General features: G+C 45.5%; 1 protein-coding gene across 1 annotated transcript in view; it reads right to left on the reverse strand.

Annotated features, from left to right (window-relative positions):
* The window catches only part of LOC149456053 (uncharacterized), a 140,367-nt gene extending 121,212 nt beyond the window's left edge, over positions 1-19,155 (reverse strand). Inside the window, exon 1 of the mRNA XM_089685530.1 lies at positions 19,042-19,155. Within this exon, the coding sequence (XP_089541656.1) occupies positions 19,042-19,141 (100 nt within the window). The 5' untranslated portion in view covers positions 19,142-19,155. The remainder of the gene's footprint in view (positions 1-19,041) is intronic.
* Between the last annotated feature and the right edge of the window lie 327 nt (positions 19,156-19,482).

A 19,482-nucleotide genomic window follows, 5' to 3' on the forward strand; every position in this document is an offset into this window, starting at 1 on the left:
TCATGAATGCTGCTGCCAGACTCCTCCACCTTACTAACCGTTCTGTATCTGCCACTCCTCTCTGCCAATCCCTCCACTGGCCTTCATTCAGTGTCCTCCATCCCTCTCTGCCAATCCCTCCACTGGCCTCCGCTCAGAGTCCTCCACCCCTCTCTGCCAATCCCTCCACTGGCCTTCATTCAGTGTCCTCTTCCCCTCTCTGCCAATCCCTCCACAGACTTCCCATTGCCCAACTAATAAAATTCGAAACATTAACAACAACATATAAAGCCATTTATAACTCTGCCCCAAATTACATCACCGATTGTAAGGGATCGCCTGGCGGTACCACTAGCTCTCCACTGAATAGGCGTCCCCAGCACACGGAGTCTAAGTCCCGGGGTGCTTGTTCACCAGGGCCCCTGATGGTGGGGATGGACTTGGAGCCCCCTGAGACCAGGTCGTGGCTACTGGGTGCGTCCGTCAGTGGTAGTGGTATGCGCCAAGGGCTCCCACGGGGAAGAGTCTGATATGAGGAGGTCAGCAGACCCCACTGCACGGGATGGATGGATGAGCAAGGTCAGACGGGCCGGGTCGGTAACAGAGGGGACGGCAAGGTACAAGGCAGCGGGCATAGAATGGTCGGGTCACACGCCAGGTCAGCAACAGCAGGTCAAATCCAATAGGGGGCATCCAGGAGAGAGGTCAGGCAAAGCAAGGGTCAGGGCAGGAGAAATACAGCAAGGTCAAAGCACAATCCGGGTCAGCAACTTACAATTCACAGGTTCGCAGATACAGGATACAGGTAAGACCAGAAGGCACTGAATGACAGCTCTGGGTCGTTTAAATATCCCTCCCTGCGCTGCCATTGGTGCCCAGCGGGCGGCCGCAGCTTCTACTGCGCATGCGCGAACTCGAACGCCGCGGCCGGCCCGGACCTAATGCTCGAGTCCCTGCACAGGGCGGCACACTGCACCTGCGCCGGGACCATCGCGGCGGGGATCGAGGGGATCCCTGACATTGCCCCCCCCCCCTACGGGCAACCTCCGGATGCCCACCCGATCTCTCCACCACCGGGTGATCGCGAAAGAACCTCCGGACAAGTCTAGGTGCATGGACATTCTGGGCTGGTTCCCAAGAATTGTCCTCAGGGCGTAGCCCTTCCATTTGATTAGGAATTGGGTCTGGCCCCCCCTCCTTCGGCACTTCAGGATTGATTCCACCTCAAATTCTTCTTCTCCCTCGACCGTTATGGCTTCCGGGGGTCTAGATTCTCGGTCAGGGAAGGCATCTGGGACCACTGGCTTCAGCAGGGACACATGGAAGACTGGGTGGATTTTGAGTGTGTCAGGAAGGACGAGTTCGTAGGCCACTTCGTTGACCATCCGTTTAATGCAGAAGGGGCCTATAAATTTGGGTCCCAATTTCTTCGACGGGCAAAGCATCTTTAAATTGGACGTCGCTAGCCAAACCTTCTCCCCAGGCCGCAACACCAGATCTCCCCTCCGTTTCCTGTTGAATGCCTTCCTGTAGTCTTCCTGGGCCCGACTGATGGCTTCTTGAAGCTTCTTATTGTTCGCGGAGAAAAACATTACTACATCTTGCGTTGCTGGTACTGGGCATTCCGAGACCAAATCCGGGAGGAAGACGGGGTGAAAACCATAGTTGGCAAAGAACGGGGACTGTCCCGTCGCTGAGTGGCGGGCGTTGTTGTACGCGAATTCCGCTAGGGGGAGAAGTGGCATCCAGTCATCTTGAGTAAACGAAGTGTAGCATCTCAAGTATTGCTCCAGGGTCTGATTGGTCCTTTCGGTTTGACCATTAGTTTGAGGGTGGAATGCAGAGGAGAGGGACAATTTGATGTCCAGGGCTTTGCACAGTGCTCTCCAAAATCTTGACGTGAACTGGACCCCCCGGTCCGAGACAATGTCTTCAGGGACCCCATACAGCCTTACTACCTCACGAATGAAGACTCGCGCAGTCTCGGCTGCCGAGGGGGTTTTCTTCAACGGGATGAAGTGGGCCATCTTGGACAAGCAGTCCATGATGACCACCAGGATTGCCGTGTGGTCTAGTGATGGCGGAAGCTCGACTATAAAGTCTAACGAGATCTTTTGCCAAGGCCGTTCAGGAATCGGTAAGGGTCGCAGCAGACCCCAAACTTTGTTTCTTGATGGCTTGTTCTTTTGGCAGGTGATACAGGACCTTACATAGCCCTTACAATCTTTAGCCATGTCCGGCCACCAGAAGGAGCGTCGGAGAAGTTCCAGGGTCTTTTCTGGGCCAAAGTGCCCCGCCATCGGGTGGTCATGGCAATGCCCCAAGACCAGGGTTCGGGCTTCCTCCGGCACCACAATCCGATCTTCCCTCCATAGGAGTCCCCCCTTGTTCTGGAGGAGCCCTCCGGCTGGGGTAGAGACGGTTGTGGATGCCTCCATTATCTTGGAACGAAGGTCCGACTGCAGGGCCAAGAAGTTACCCGAGGACAGGATGGTGTCGGGTACTGGGATCTCCTTGGCGTCCTCGTACATACGTGATAACGCATCTGGCTTAGTGTTCTTTGATCCAGGCCGGTACGTAATGTGAAAGTTGAATCTTGAAAAGAATAGTGCCCATCTTGCCTGTCGCGGGCGTAGACGCTTGGCGGTTCTCAGATATTCCAGGTTTTTGTGGTCAGTAAATATTAAGATGGGGTGCACAGCACCTTCCAGCAGGTACCTCCATTCCTCTAACGCCGTTTTGATCGCCAGTAGCTCTCGATCACCGATATCATAATTCCTCTCCGCTGGGGTAAGCTTCCGTGAGAAGAATGCTACAGGATGGAGCAATTCCTTGGTGCCTTTCCGCTGGGAGAGGATGGAACCTACCGCATTCTCCGATGCATCCACCTCCAGGATGTAGGGCAGGGCGGCGTCTGGGTGACCCAAAATGGGTGCCGAGGTGAACAGCTTTTTCAAGGCTTCAAAAGCTTCCTGAGCCTCTGGTGTCCATCTGAACCGGGTTCCCAGCTTGGTTAGCTGAGTAATGGAGGAGACCAGACCCGAGAAGTTCTTGATGAACTTCCGGTAAAAATTTGCAAAACCAATAAATCGTTGGACGCCTTTCCTGTCCGTGGGTTCAGGCCAATCCAGTATTGCAGCGACTTTCTGAGGATCCATCGCGACCCCCGCGGTGGAGATAATCAGGCCCAAGAAAGTAATGCTGGATTGTTCGAAACAACATTTCTCTGTCTTGGCGTACAACCCATGCTGCCGCAATCGCCCCAATACCCTCGCTACATGTATTCTGTGTTCCCCCAAAGAAGGGGAGAAAATCAAATTGTCATCTAAATAGACGATAAAAAAGACATCCAGGAAGTCCCTAAAAATATCATTCACAAAGTGTTGAAAAGTGGCCGGAGCATTGCACAACCCGAACGGCATGACCAAATATTCAAAGTGGCCGAAGCGGGTGCGGAAGGCCGTCTTCCACTCGTCCCCCTCCCTTATGCGAACCAAGTTGTACGCTCCCCTCAAATCCAGCTTTGTAAAAACCACTGCTGTTTTCAAACTTTGGAATAACTCTGGTACTAACGGCAGTGGGTAACGGTTCTTTATCGTGACCCTGTTCAACTCCCTGTAATCGATACACGGCCTTAAGGTTTTGTCCTTCTTTTCAACAAAGAAAATTCCCGCCCCCGCCGGTGAAGTGGAGGGGCGGATGAACCCCTTCTGGAGGCTGTCCTCGATATATTCCTTCAGGGCCCCCAATTCGAGCTCTGAAAGGGGGAAGATTCGCCCAAAAGGAATTTCTGAACCGGGTAACAGGTCAACGGGACAGTCATAAGGGCGGTGGGGGGGTAGAGTATCGGCTCCCCGTTTGCTGAACACATCTAGAAACTCATGGTAGGCTGCAGGGATTACTTGTTTTAATTCGGCTTCCCCCTCAGAGCACAGGAGGATTTGGGGGACCCCCGGGCCCGAAGTGCGGCAGTATACCCGACAGTATGGGGAAGGGAACGAGATTACTCCGGTCTCCCAGTCAATTTGGGGGTTATGGGCCCGTAACCATGGGAGCCCCAAAATGACTGGGAAGAGGGGTGAAGCTATAGCATCCAGGCGGAGCAGTTCCTGGTGCTGGCCGGCAATGACAGTGGCGATGGAGGGGGTTTCCTGGTTCACTACCCCTGATTTTATCCGGGAACCGTCGGCCAAATAAATATTGAACCCCTTCTGTTTCAATTGGAGAGGAATACCCTGCTGGTGAGCAAAATTAATGTCCAAGAAGCAGCTGCATGCCCCCGAATCAACTATGGCCGATACTTCCACGGTCCTTTCCGGAAGCTGAAAGGAAAGGGGCACCACTAAGTATTGGGATGGGCTAACATTGCCAATGGACTAGGAAGAAGAGGTGCACTTACTCAGTTTCTGCGGGCAGGATCGTACCATATGACCAGCATCACCACAGTAGAGGCACAGGTTCTGGGATCGTCTGCGCTGGTGTTCCTCTGGAGATAGTTTAGGCCGTGCCAGGCCGAGTTGCATGGGTTCAGGGATATCTCCAGGTGGCCGGTTCTGGATGTTTGGCCTAGGTGCTTGACTGGGACCCCGAAATGACCCCCAGGGATTTCCATGACCCTGGCCGGACCTCTCAAACCTGCGTTCTCGCAGTCTACGGTCAATCTTAATAGTCAGCGCAATTAAGTCCTCTAAAGTCTCAGGCACCTCCACCCGGGCGAGCTCATCTTTCAGGCCTTCTGATAGGCCTATACGGAACTGATGCAGGAGTGCAAACTCGTTCCAGCGTGTGTCCCCCATCCAGCGCCTAAATTCAGACGCGTACTCCTCAGCCGCTCGGCGGCCTTGCCGGAGCGTGTACAAAGTAGCTTCAGCAGAAGCTGCCCGCTGTGGGTCATCGTATAGGATGGCCATTGTGTCGAAAAAATTGTCAACCGAACTAAGGTAAGGGTCATTTTTTCCCCGCAGTCGGTGGGCCCAGTCTTGGGGTTCACCCTGCAGGAGGGAGATGACGAACCCCACCTTCACGGATTCAGTCACAAAGGTTCGTGGTTGCAACTCAAAATAGAGAAGACAGGACTCACGGAACGACCTGAAGCGTGTGCGGTCCCCGTGGAAACGTTCCGGTAAGGGTACTCGGGGTTTGACCGCCGGGAGTGGTGCGGATGCCCCAGAAACCGGCACAGGGGCTGCTACGGCCGGGGGTGCGGGGACCGCGGCCTGTGGGGCAGGAACGGATATAGTGCAGGTCTGGAATTGATTCTCAATCTGCTGACATCTGTCCTGCAGGGCCGATACGGCCTGTGTCAAGTTAGACAGGTGCCTGCAGATCTCCTCAAGCGGCGAGGGCCCTCCTCTAGACTCAGTCATGGCCTTCTGGTACTGTAAGGGACCGCCTGGCGGTACCACTAGCTCTCCACTGAATAGGCGTCCCCAGTGCACGGAGTCTAAGTCCCAGGGTGCTTGTTCACCAGGGCCCCTGATGGTGGGGATGGACTTGGAGCCCCCTGAGACCAGGTCGTGGCTACTGGGTGCGTCCGTCAGTGGTAGTGGTATGCGCCAAGGGCTCCCACGGGGAAGAGTCTGATATGAGGAGGTCAGCAGACCCCACTGCACGGGATGGATGGATGGATGAGCAAGGTCAGACGGGCCGGGTCGGTAACAGAGAGGACGGCAAGGTACAAGGCAGCGGGCATAGAATGGTCGGGTCACACGCCAGGTCAGCAACAGCAGGTCAAATCCAATAGGGGGCATCCAGGAGAGAGGTCAGGCAAAGCAAGGGTCAGGGAAGGAGAATACAGCAAGGTCAAAGCACAATCCGGGTCAGCAACTTACAATTCACAGGTTCGCAGATACAGGATACAGGTAAGACCAGAAGGCACTGAATGACAGCTCAGGGTCGTTTAAATATCCCGCCCTGCGCTGCCATTGGTGCCCAGCGGGCGGCCGCGGCTTCTACTGTGCATGCGCGAACTCGAACGCCGCGGCCGGCCCGGACCTAATGCTCGAGTCCCTGCACAGGGCGGCACACTGTGCCTGCGCCGGGACCATCACGGCGGGGATCGAGGGGATCCCTGACACCGATCTTGTCTCCAAATATCACCCAAACCATCCTCTCCGCTCCTTCCATGAACTCCTGCTCTCTAGCACCCTTGTCTCCTCCTCCCATGATCATCTCAAAGACTTCTCCAGAGCCTCCCCCATCCTCTGGAACTCTCTACGCCAATCTATCCGACTATCACCTACTCTGCCCATTTTTAGGCGATCTCTGAAAACCTCTCTCTTCAGAGAAGCCTATCTGCCTTCAGCTAATAACCAAATCTTCTATTTCTCCTATCTGTTCATCCCCCACAGTTATTACCTTTTGTACCACCAGCCCCTCCCTCTTAGATTGTAAGCTCCAAGGAGCAGGGCCCCCCTAACCCTTTTGTATTGGACTGTATCATTGCAGTATTGTCTCCCTTTATATTGTAAAGCGCTGAGCAAACTGTTGCCGCTATATATATCCTGTATAATAATAATAATATCTACTCTTTATCATATTAAATTGCCTCTGCAATTAATAAATTACTCATTATAATCATAACTTAAAAGAGAAGTGCAAGCTTTAAAAAAAAAAACAAACTCACCTAGGTGGATGCAGCATCAGTCCGAGGCTGGGCCAGCTGCGGGTCAGGCATCTGGGTAAGTCCTACACAACAAACACTTTTACTCCTGTGCTAGGAAAGGACTCAGTAGACTCAATTGAAATGTTCTGGAATTTTCTGGAATATGCACTGCTTGCTGCCCTCAACAGACCAGGGTGGTCCAAATACACTGGATGCAAATGGAGAAACAGAAAAAGGGCGCACCGACCTAGTGCATTATCGTTTAGAATAATTTATTGAAGAAACAAAGTAAATATCAAACTCACAATGGACATAATAACACAGGCATGTCAAACTGAACAAGATGTATGATCCAAACAACATCTGAGTCCATACGATGGAACCCTGGATGACCAACTGGCTAACGCGTTTCGAGAACACAACCTCTTCCTCAGAGCCAACACTACAGGAGTCTTCACTTCTCTTTATATAAGTTACTAAATGATAACAAAAGGGCTGTATCAGAACCACCCAAAGGCGGAGCCTGAAATCACATGACCTGTTAGCATCAAAATTGAAAAAAAAAAAAATGTTAATAATAATAATAATATATATATACAGTAATAATTAAATGATGATTGAGAATTGTATTATAAAGACATAATGAATATAATAAATGTGTAAATACTTACACTTATAGGAAGGTCATAGGTGGTATATGATGAGGACAAAAAAATGTTTATATATATATATATAAAATAAAATGAAAAAGATATAATATAAGGGAAGGTGAATTGTAAATAGGGTTTGCCAACATGTGTGAACCACTGCCATGTAGCTGAATGATGATGATAGACTGTAGGATGAGATGATGGTGGAATGAGATGTTCATAGTGGTATATAACATGTGGGGCTGGAGCGCACGCCAGCATGTGCGACTCACTACCACGGTGCAGGACTCTGACAAACAAACCAAGGTCAGCTGAACGTGGAGAAGCTCTCATGTGTCCTGGCTGTCAGATTCAGTAAGGGCAGCCAATAGGCTGCTGGCCCGAGATCACATGGGCTGAATATCGAGGGAGGTGGGCGGATCCATATGCGGTCCATTTGCGCTCCATCCAGGGCCAATTGGAGCCAGTCGTGAGGGCATTGGTTCTCACAGGGAGGCTTGGCTGTAAACTCCTCCCGAGGGAGGCAGGAACAACCTCACTGCATATGCATTCCACCGCGAGCCAGCGCGAATGCAGTGAGCAGCTGTCATAATAGTGTCGGCAGCATTGACGCTGCTGCTGTGAGGACATGTGGGTGGAAAGGCTGATCTAAGTGCAGACCATTATATTATAGCAAACCCCTCTCAGAGGAGGCGGGAGTCAACGGGGGTCACATAGACACCCAGCACGGACTCAGTAAAATCATAACCTTCCAAAAATTATAAATATATATATATATAGAGCAACAGCAGTATGAGGGAAGAGGAAACCACAGGCACATCAGAAATGACATATGCTGCAGTGCTCATGTCCCATGTAAAATTAGGTACAGCTAGGTACCTTAGCATGTAATAATATGGATAAAATGGTGTAGATAAAAAAATATATATATACCGTATTTTTCGCTCCATAAGACGCACCTAGGTTTTAGAGGGGAAAAACAAGAAAAAAAAAAATTCTGAACCAATGGACTGCAGACACAATACAGGGGATGACCAGAGACTGCGGACACAGTACAGGGGATGACCAGAGACTGCGGACAGAGTACAGGGGATGACCAGAGACTGCGGACACAGTGCAGGAGATGACCAGAGACTGCGGACATAGTACAGGAGATGACCAGAGACTGCGGACACAGTACAGGGGATGACCAGAGACTGCAGACACAGTACAGGGGATGACCAGAGACTGCGGACACAGTACAGGAGATAACCAGAGACTGCGGACACAGTACAGGGGATGACCAGAGACTGCAGACACAGTACAGGGGATGACCAGAGACTGCGGACACAGTACAGGGGATGACCAGAGACTGCAGACACAGTACAGGGGATGACCAGAGACTGCAGACATAGTACAGGATATGACCAGAGACTGCGGACACAGTACAGGAGATGACCAGAGACTGCGGACATAGTACAGGAGATGACCAGAGACTGCAGACACAGTGCAGGGGATGACCAGAGACTGCGGACACAGTGCAGGAGATGACCAGAGACTGCGGACACAGTGCAGGGGATGACCAGAGACTGCGGACACAGTACAGGGGATGACCAGAGACTGCGGACACAGTGCAGGGGATGACCAGAGACTGCGGACACAGTACAGGGGATGACCAGAGACTGCGGACACAGTGCAGGGGATGACCAGAGACTGCGGACACAGTGCAGGGGATGACCAGAGACTGCGGACACAGTGCAGGAGATGACCAGAGACTGCGGACACAGTACAGATGGCCAGAGACTGCAGACATAGTACAGGAGATGACCAGAGACTGCGGACATAGTACAGGAGATGACCAGAGACTGCAGACACAGTACAGGAGATGACCAGAGACTGCGGACATAGTACGGGAGATGACCAGAGACTGCGGACACAGTACAGGAGATGACCAGAGACTGCGGACAGTACAGGAGATGACCAGAGACTGCGGACACAGTGCAGGGGATGACCAGAGACTGCGGACACAGTGCAGGGGATGACCAGAGACTGCGGATACAGTACAGGGGATGACCAGAGACTGCGGACACAGTGCAGGGGATGACCAGAGACTGCGGATACAGTACAGGGGATGACCAGAGACTGCAGACAGTGCAGGGAATGACCAGAGACTGCTGACCTTTGGGGAGGGAGGGGGAGCGGGTACCTAAATTTGACAGGTACCCGCTCCCACTTCTGCGGAGTTGTCCTTCCTTCTTCCCGGGCCGGCTTCTGTGACAGCCGGGTGCCCACTGCACATGCGTGAGAAGCGCTGCGCTTTGTGAATGGCCCGGCGCCTTCTGGGACCTGTCATGTGTCCCAGAAGACACCGGATCATTCACAAAGCGCAGCACATGCGCAGTGGGCACCCGGCTGTCACAGAAGCCAGCGCGGGAAGAAGGAAGGACAACTCCGCAGAAGTGGGAGCGGGTACCTGTCAAATTTAGGTACCCGCTCCCCCTCCCTGGAGCGAGGAACAGGTAAGGTCCTGCAGGAGAGAACAGCTGAGCGTCCGGCCCGGTATTCTGACATGGTGGCGGCAGAAATACCGGACCAGCCGCTTTATATTCGCTCCATAAGACGCACTGACATTTCCCCCCTTTTTTTGGGGGGGAAAAAAGTGCGTCTTATGGAGCGAAAAATACGGTATATATATATATAAAAAATAATACCAAATAAGAATAATATTATAAAAAATGAGATTAATGAAATAATGAGAGGTCCAAAATGCACCTGCATGACCTCCTCTCTGGGAACACATGCAGAGACAGGAGGAAGAAAAAAAAATGATAATAATAGTAAATATAAATATATAGCTATACAAAAAATGAAATAAAATACAAATACACACAAACATATATATGCGTGCGTGTAATTGTACCTCAAAAAGAGAAGTGCAATCAAACTCCAAATGGTATAAGTAATAAAAACAATTATAACACAATAGTTCATATAAAAAAAAAAACACACCGTGCACATAAGTGCATATTCACAAGTACATGCACAGATAAATATATAATAACGTACACTCAAGAAAGAACGATTGTATAGAAAATGTTGACTGGAAAATATTAGAATTGATGTATATAAAATGATTTCATAAATTCACTTGAATAAGAGAATAAATAGTAATAACAACATAAAACCAACATATAGGATAGTGGACTATCAAATGCTTTGTAAAAAACAACGTTGAGAAGGATAGCCAATAAAACAACATCACACGATTGTTACTATATAAAAAATGAGTGTATATAAAAAATTAATATATATAAAAATATGCTTCAAATTATATATAATGATAAATAAATAGATGTAACAACAAAAACTTAAAACCACTAAAATTACTAAGAATGGATGTAAAAAGGGAACAGAAAAATGAAGAGACAAAAAATGATCTGGCCATGGGAAGATGAAGCATCTGAAAGGGATTAGCTAACAGCTCCATAAATCTCTAGATCCTCATTCAGTCCTCCGGGAACCAGTGAGCCCAAAGTGAAAATCCAGTAAGTTTCTGTCTTGCAGAACTTCTGGAATTTTCTACCACCATCAGATTGGCTTAAAATGGATTCAATCCCAAACAATCTTAGTCCCGAGGGATCATTATTATGGGCTTTTTGGAAATGTCGGGGGACTGAGTAATTACTTCTGTTGTTCTTCTGTTTACAATTTTCTTTGACATTAATGATATTGCATTTGTGCTCACTGAATCTCACTCTTAGAGGTCTAGTTGTCCGACCAATATACAAAAGGCCACATGGACAGATCAAACCATAAATGACAAAAGATTTACTGCAGTTGATGAATTGTCTAATTTTATGTGTACGGCCATTTGTGCCTACCACGACTTTTTTCCTATGCCACATAAATTTGCAAGCTTCACATTTACTCACCCCACATTTATAACAGCCTACCTGGTCAAAGATGGCTGTCCATGGGCTGGCATTAATAGTAGTTTTAGTGTTGATTTTTGGTACCCTACTAGGTGCAATGTAGCTCCTAAGATCTCTAGGTTTCCTGAAAGAGATCTCAGGTTTGGGTGCAAGACAGTTTTTCAAAATCAGATCTTGTCTTAAAATACCCCAATTTATGTGTAGGGTTCTTTGTATGTCAAAAGCCTTGGTATTATATCTGGTGCAAAATCTCACATGGTTACTGTATCTATTGTTTTCTGCAGCCCCTTTGATGCGCCTACTGGGTGTGAAGGAGGATGATGATATGTGGAGAGTTTTCTAACTCATACTGAGCTCTATATTTCAAATAAGCTTCATCAATGTTTGCCTCACTATAACCTTTTTCTAGGAATTTTGTTCTTAAAATGGAACTTTGTTCATCATAATTCATCCTTGTGGTACATGTTCTCCGCAGTCTGCAGTACTGGCCAAAAGGAACATTTTTAATCCACCTTGGGTGGTGATGGCTGGTAGCATGAAGATAGGAATTCCCTGCACTAGGCTTAAAGTGGGTTTTGGAGAGAATATTCCCATCTTTATCCACTCGAAGTTCTAGGTCTAAAAAGATCAAAATGTTGTAAAAAAACCTTCTAGCTGGTCATCAGATCCATGCCAAATGATAAGGATGTCATTGATGTACCTAGCATATTTCACCAGGTTATTACGAAAGGGGTTGTTATTCCAAATCGCTTCCTCCTCCCAATATCCCATAAATAGGTTGGCATAACTAGAAGCATATCTGTCTCCCATAGCAGTACCTCTGATTTGTCTATAAAAAGTATCCATAAAAGAAAAATAATTATGAGTCAAAGTATACTGGATAGCTTTTAGTAAGAAAGCGGCTTGTATTGAAGAGATATGGCTTTTTCCAAGGAACTTTTGGATGGCTAAAATTCCATATTGGTGTTCGATGGACGTATAGAGAGATATTACATCCAAAGACAACCATTTATATTCGGTGGACCACGTACAAGAGGATAAAATATCCAACATATGCCAAGAGTCTTTCACATGAGGGTAAACTGGTAACTAAATCTTGGAGAAAGTAGTCAATATAGCTGCCTAAATTGCTGGAGATACTGTCAATTCCAGCTATAATGGATCTACCGGGTGGATTTTCTATATCTTTATGGATTTTTGGTATATGGTAGAAATATGGGGTCAGAGGGTGTTGTTTGAGCAGGAACAAGTATTCATTTTTGCATAGAACCCTGTTCTTGTAAGCTTCGTCTAGCATCTCTCTTAATGACTCCCTATATTCAGGCAGGGGATCTCTCGGGAGTTTTTCATATGTGTTAGAATCTCCCAGAAGCCTGTGGGCCTCAGCAAGGTAAACTTCTCTATCTTGAATTACCAGTCCACCCCCTTTATCAGCTTGTCTTATGATGATATTATCCTTATTCTTAATAAGTGACATGGTGATACCAAAATTCTCTCCTCCAACTGTGTAAGAACTTGACCTGGAATGGGCATAATTGATGGATGGACCATTGTGATGTCCACAGGTCTTTTTGAAATCTTCTAACACCACTTCATAAAATGTAGGGATGAAGTTACCTTTAGCCCAATAGGGAAAGAAAGTGGACCTGGGTTTGAAATCCGTGTGTAGGATATCATGCTTCTCTAGACCGTTATTATCTGGTCTATTGTCATGTTCAAATTCAAAGCCATCACAAGCCCCTTCCTGAAATAGATGTTCCAGTATAGAAAGTGCAGGATCATATACAGTACAGCTGTTATCTTCTATTCGTTCAAAATGTGAACAATTTCTGACCGATAATGCTAAGGGTACACCATCACCAAAAGAAGATTCATTTTTGAGGGCAAAAAATCTTTTAACAGTGAGATTTCTGATGAATTTATTTAAATCATTAAAGAGTTCAAATAAGTTAGGCAGGTTTTTTGGAGCAAAGTTCAAACCTTTCCATAATAGATTGAGTTCAGTCTCTAAAAACACTGAACTAGATAAATTAAATATTTTGATGGTGGAATGTGTAGTGTTTATCTCCTTCCTCTTTTTGGTGTGCTTTCCTCCTCTTTTTCCTCACTTTTTCCTTCTCTTTTTCTGCTCAGGCTCCTGATATGAGCCGGGCTTGTTATGTGGACTTCTGCGGGTAGGCTCATCCCTGCAGCACTTTGTTCTAAAAAAGAGGAGGGAGGAAGGGAGGGAGGACCTGAATGTTGGTCCTTGGGGGCTATATCAGAGTGGGAAACACCAATATTGTTAGTCGTGTCAATGTCTTGATTGTGGACATGGTAATGGTAGGGTTTGCTGATGCTAGGAGCTTCACTCCGTGTATTCTCTTTGTCGTTATCTTTGTGATGATGATCTTCATATGATCTAGGAAGAGTATTGCGTGTAGGATGGGGTGGACCTTTGTGAAAGTTCCTGTGAGGCTGGTTAGGGGGATTCCTATGGCTCAAATGAGAAAATGTAGATAGTGATTGGGTGTGAGGGTGATTATTGTTGTATGTCTGATGATATTTAAAAGCATTTTTGGTATTAGAATTCTTCCATGTTTGCTGACCAGTGTGGTTAGCCCTATGGTGGGTATTACGATTTCCCTGTGGCATCCTCTGAGGGAACCTCTGAGGTTCTCTACTAGTCTTTATCAATGTCAACATGAGGTGTGTTTGATTTTTTCCACACTAGCTCACGCCCTTGTAGATAATCCAGTCTCTTTCAAACTTCCCTGATTTCTTACTAATCAGGTTAGTTTCAAAATTTACCATGTTGTCATTAACTGTATTATCCCAGCTGTTAAAAGAGTCTAAATCAGAATAATTGGCTAAATCATCTTGTAGGCTTTTGAGTTCAGTTCTAATATTGCATAGATTCCTTTCTCTTTGTGTGACAATAAATCTAAGGAGAATTTTGTTACATTCTCTGAGTTTACTCAGCCACTCAGATTTAAGGTCCTCCTCCAACCATGTACATATTTTGGTAAGTCTGAGTCCTCTAGGGACTCTGTTGACTTCTAAATATTTTTCTAACAGTAGTATATCCCACCATTGGGTCATCTCTTTTTCTAGAGTGTGTTTTATTTGTAAAATAAGGATATCATCTTGTCTTCCCTTGAAGGGAAATCACGACTTTTCCAAGAAGCCCATAATAATGATCCCTCGGGACTAAGATTGTTTGGGATTGAATCCATTTTAAGCCAATCTGATGGTGGTAGAAAATTCCAGAAGCTCTGCAAGAGAGAAACTTACTGGATTTTCACTTTGGGCTCACTGGTTCCCGGAGGACTGAATGAGGATCTAGAGATTTATGGAGCTGTTAGCTAATCCCTTTCAGATGCTTCATCTTCCCATGGCCAGATCATTTTTTGTCTCTTCGTTTTTCTGTTCCCTTTTTACATCCATTCTTAGTAATTTTAGTGGTTAAAGTTTTTGTTGTTACATCTATTTATTTATCATTATATATAATTTGAAGCATATTTTTATATACATTAATTTTTTATATACACTCATTTTTTATATAGTAACAATCGTGTGATGTTGTTTTATTGGCTATCCTTCTCAACGTTGTTTTTTTACAAAGCATTTGATAGTCCACTATCCTATATGTTGGTTTTATGTTGTTATTACTATTTATTCTCTTATTCAAGTGAATTTATGAAATCATTTTATATACATCAATTCTAATATTTTCTAGTCAATATTTTCTATACAATCGTTCTTTCTTGAGTGTACGTTATTATACATTTATCTGTGTATGTACTTATGAATATGCACTTATGTGCACGGTGTTTTTTTTTTTATATGAACTATTGTGTTATAATTGTTTTTATTACTGATACCATTTGGAGTTTGATTGCACTTCTCTTTTTGAGGTACAATTACACGCACGCATATATATGTTTGTGTGTATTTGTATTTTATTTCATTTTTTGTATAGCTTTATATTTATATTTACTATTATTATCTTTTTTTTTTCTTCCTCCTGTCTCTGCATGTGTTCCCAGAGAGGAGGTCATGGAGGTGCATTTTGGACCTCTCATTATTTCATTAATCTCGTTTTTTATCATATTATTCTCCTTATTTGGTATTATTTTATATATATTTATTTATTTTTTTATCTACACCATTTTATCCATATTATTACATGCTGAGGTGCCTAGCTCTACCTAATTTTACATGGGACATGAGCACTGCAGCATTTCTGATGTGCCTGTGGTTTCCTCTTCCCTCATACTGCTGTTGCTCTATATATATATATATATTTATAATTTTTGGAAGGTTATCATGATTTTACTGAGTCCGTGCTGGGTGTCTATGTGACCCCCGTTGACTCCCGCCTCCTCTGAGAGGGGTTTACTATAATATAATGGTCTGCACTTAGATCAGCCTTTCCACCCACATGTCCTCACAGCAGCAGCGTCAATGCTGCCGACACTATTATGACAGCTGCTCACTGCATTCGCGCTGGCTCGCGGTGGAATGCATATGCAGTGAGGTTGTTCCTGCCTCCCTCGGGAGGAGTTTACAGCCAAGCCTCCCTGTGAGAACCAATGCCCTCACGACTGGCTCCAATTGGCCCTGGATGGAGCGCAAATGGACCGCATATGGATCCGCCCACCTCCCTCGATATTCAGCCCATGTGAACTCGGGCCAGCAGCCCATTGGCTGCCCTTACTGAATCTGACAGCCAGGACACATGAGAGCTTCTCCACGTTCAGCTGACCTTGGTTTGTTTGTCAGAGTCCTGCACCGTGGTAGTGAGTCGCACATGCTGGCGTGCGCTCCAGCCCCACATGTTATATACCACTATGAACATCTCATTCCACCATCATCTCATCCTACAGTCTATCATCATCATTCAGCTGCATGGCAGTGGTTCACACATGTTGGCAAACCCTATTTACAATTCACCTTCCCTTATATTATATCTTTTTCATTTTATTTTATATATATATAAAAACATTTTTTTTTGTCATCATCATATACCACCTATGACCTTCCTCTAAGTGTAAGTATTTACACATTTATTATATTCATTATGTCTTTATAATACAGTTCTCAATCATCATTTAATTATTATATATATATTATTATTAAAAAAAAAATTTTTTTGTTCAATTTTGATGCTAACAGGTCATGTGATTTCAGGCTCCGCCTTTGGGTGGTTCTGATACAGCCCTTTTGTTATCATTTAGTAACTTATATAAAGAGAAGTGAAGACTCCTGTAGTGTTGGCTCTGAGGAAGAGGTAGTGTCCTCGAAACACGTTAGCCAGTTGGTCATCCAGGGTTCCATCGTATGGACTCAGATGTTGTTTGGATCATACATCTTGTTCAGTTTGACATGCCTGTGTTATTATGTCCATTGTGAGTTTGATACTTACTTTGCTTCTTCAATAAATTATTCTAAACGATAATGCACTAGGTCGGTGAGCCCTTTTTCTGTTTCTCCATTTGCATCTGGGTAAGTCCTGACAATAAATGCGGGATCCCTCCAGAGTCTGGACCGGCTGAGTGATGTTAGCTGATAGAAGACTTTAGCCTGCTGTCGGCTTAATATTAGTCGCAGGAGTGCAGAATAAAGTGCAAGTGGTTAATCATCAGACAAATATTACAAGCCCTGCTTATTACATTAACTAGGGGAGGCGGAGACGTGGGGGTGCTGTGGTGGCACAAAAAAACCCAGAATCTGTAGGAAGAGTTCTGTCCTCACTGCTGCCAATTGTTTAGACAAGGTGGAGACGAGTGGGGTGCAGCAGCAGTAAAAGAGTTGCGGGGAACACATGAAATGGCCACATTTGGCCTGGGGGCCTTGTGTTTGACACCTGTGATATAAGCAATAAAGTCTTTCAAAACATATATACAGCATGAAGAGTTCCAAGAATCAAAGTTTTTTAAAAAATGTTTTCTTGTTAATGGGGATCTACAGTATGTGCACTGTTAGTGAAGTACTCCCACAATCCCAGTGCTGTCACAAATGCAGTGTGCACCACCACATGTGCTGAATAGGTGGACTCTCACCTTATGACATTACCCTACAAATTATAATAAGTCAATGTACACGTTTGTGAGCCTTTCCTCTCTGGGCAGCTCTCGCACCAACCTCAGGTTCCCTCCTTCTCTATCATCCTGGGCTCTCAATATCCTGTACCGCTGTAGCACCGCAGTCACTCTAAATGTAGACTCAGAACCACAGAAAGGCAACCATATTGTAGTACATTAAAATCTTCACATTTATTAAAAATTACACTGAGATGAGTACACTGACGATACACGTGGGGAGGAGCCGGATGAGAGAGGACGCTGATTACAATCTGTGAGCCTTGATTTGCCATTTTGCGACTGACTAATTTTATGAGACTTTATTGCTTATTTGATTGAAAGAGAACGGGTCACAATTTGCACAATATTTCTCCATCATTGGGTATATGATATCATTATAGCAGCACAACACTTGTATTTTATTTCATGTTTGGGTAGATGCCAACAATGGCTGGAGATTGAGGTCCACATACTCCACCAACCTCTCCATTATGGAGTTTTTGGTGTTTAATATCAGCCTCCTTGGTGGATGTTCAGTTTTAATGTATTTTTCATGAGTAATAAATCACCACTGGGGATAGCAGTAGCCTGTGCCTGTGGGGCTGGGCCACTAGCTGGATGAGGACAGCTGCTTGCTCCAGTCTTCTCCAACCTGCCCCTTCCCCTACACAAAATATTCTCATGTTGTTCTACCTCTCCATCCATGGTCTATCTTTGTGCTATCTTCTCAATATCTGAAACAAGGAACAGTTGCACATGACCAAGATCATCCCTCCTGAAGCAAGTTAGTGATCATGTTATGAAATAATTCTGCTGACCTCTCATTGCCAGTTTGGAGAAGAAGAAGAAGAGGGCACAGTAACAGCAGTTGTTTTGTGCCTTGGAAGAGAATAAAGAGGAAGGCTTTATCAGCCACCAAGGCTTGCCACACTGAGATAATAGAGGCAGACCCACCCTGCCTGTAGATGGTCCTCCTCAACCACCGTTTTGTCCTGCAGAACCTCGCTCCCCCCTACTCTCCCTGTGTGCAGAACCTCTTCTTTTTTTTTTTTACTTTTTCTTTGGCAGATGGAATAGGATGGGGGAAAATGAAAGGAAGAAATGAAACACAACAATATATAACACCACGTTGTGTCTGTGAATGAATATGTCAAGGTGAGACTTAGAAAAAGTTAGATAAAGTTAGATAAGAAAGTTAGATAAGAAAGATAAGTACTGTGCCCCCCCCCCCCCCCCCCGGCTAAGCAACTGGTCCACAGCAGCAAGGGTTTCTTCCCCACAACCCTAACCAGGTGTCTGTGGGCTTCTTCTGGGGGGGGGGGGGGTTATTGTGTTTGTGGGTGAATTTCCCCTTTTAAAATTCATAATAGATCTGTTCAGGTGATGTCATTAACTGCCAATTAAAACATCAATTCTTTTTGTAAATGTCAGTTGCGTTCATGGTATTGAGGTGCCCCTTTACAGGCATGTTAAATGCATCCCCCAGGCATGTTATTTCAAGGAATTTTGCAATTTTAATGTTTTGCTTGAAGCATTATTAAAATCTCTGCATCCCCCCCCCCCATAGGGTATTTAGAACTTTTTTTTCCTGCTTTGGTAAATGTTCTCCAGGGCAATGCCATCCCTCCTCATGCTATTTGTTTGACAATCTCTCGTCTACTTACCTAGAAAATGGCCATTTGCTGATTTCTACAATTTGCACCCAGAATGGAACCCGGGTGTGTTGTGTTCATCAATAATAGCAGCATTGCATTGCCAGAGAACCTCCATTATCCGGCTCTGTAATGTATCCTCAGGTACAATGACATTATACACAGAAGAGTGACACTGACCTGATCCCAGGAGGAGAAGAAAGGAGATCACATGCAGAATTTTCAGCCCGCTCCTCATTGTTCCATCCGTGCTGGATCCAGTCCAAGAGAACTGTGACATCTGAGCTGTACAGAGTAACGAGTCTTGTCTGAACCTTGTTTCACTTTCACATTTTTTACCTTTTAGACAAATTAGACTCTGATCACATGATGCTCGCATAACTTCTTACACTGTAAATGTACCAAAAGGAAGAGCACAGAGACAAAGGTATAGAAGAGAACATACCAATTGTACAAAAAAGAACAAAAAAACTATAACAATTTGCCACATACTTGTTGTAACAGGGTCATTATTTTACTGCTTGGTGCAGCTTTAAGATGTTGCCTCTCCTTCTGTTTCTCAGTGAAAGCTCTTTAAAGTGATAATAAACCAAAAATCAAACATGTATTACGTTGTAGCTT

This window comes from Staurois parvus, unplaced genomic scaffold, assembly GCF_062004578.1.
Source record: "Staurois parvus isolate SC_StPar_1 unplaced genomic scaffold, SC_StPar_1.0 ptg000379l, whole genome shotgun sequence".
NCBI classification, from domain to species: domain Eukaryota; kingdom Metazoa; phylum Chordata; class Amphibia; order Anura; family Ranidae; genus Staurois; species Staurois parvus.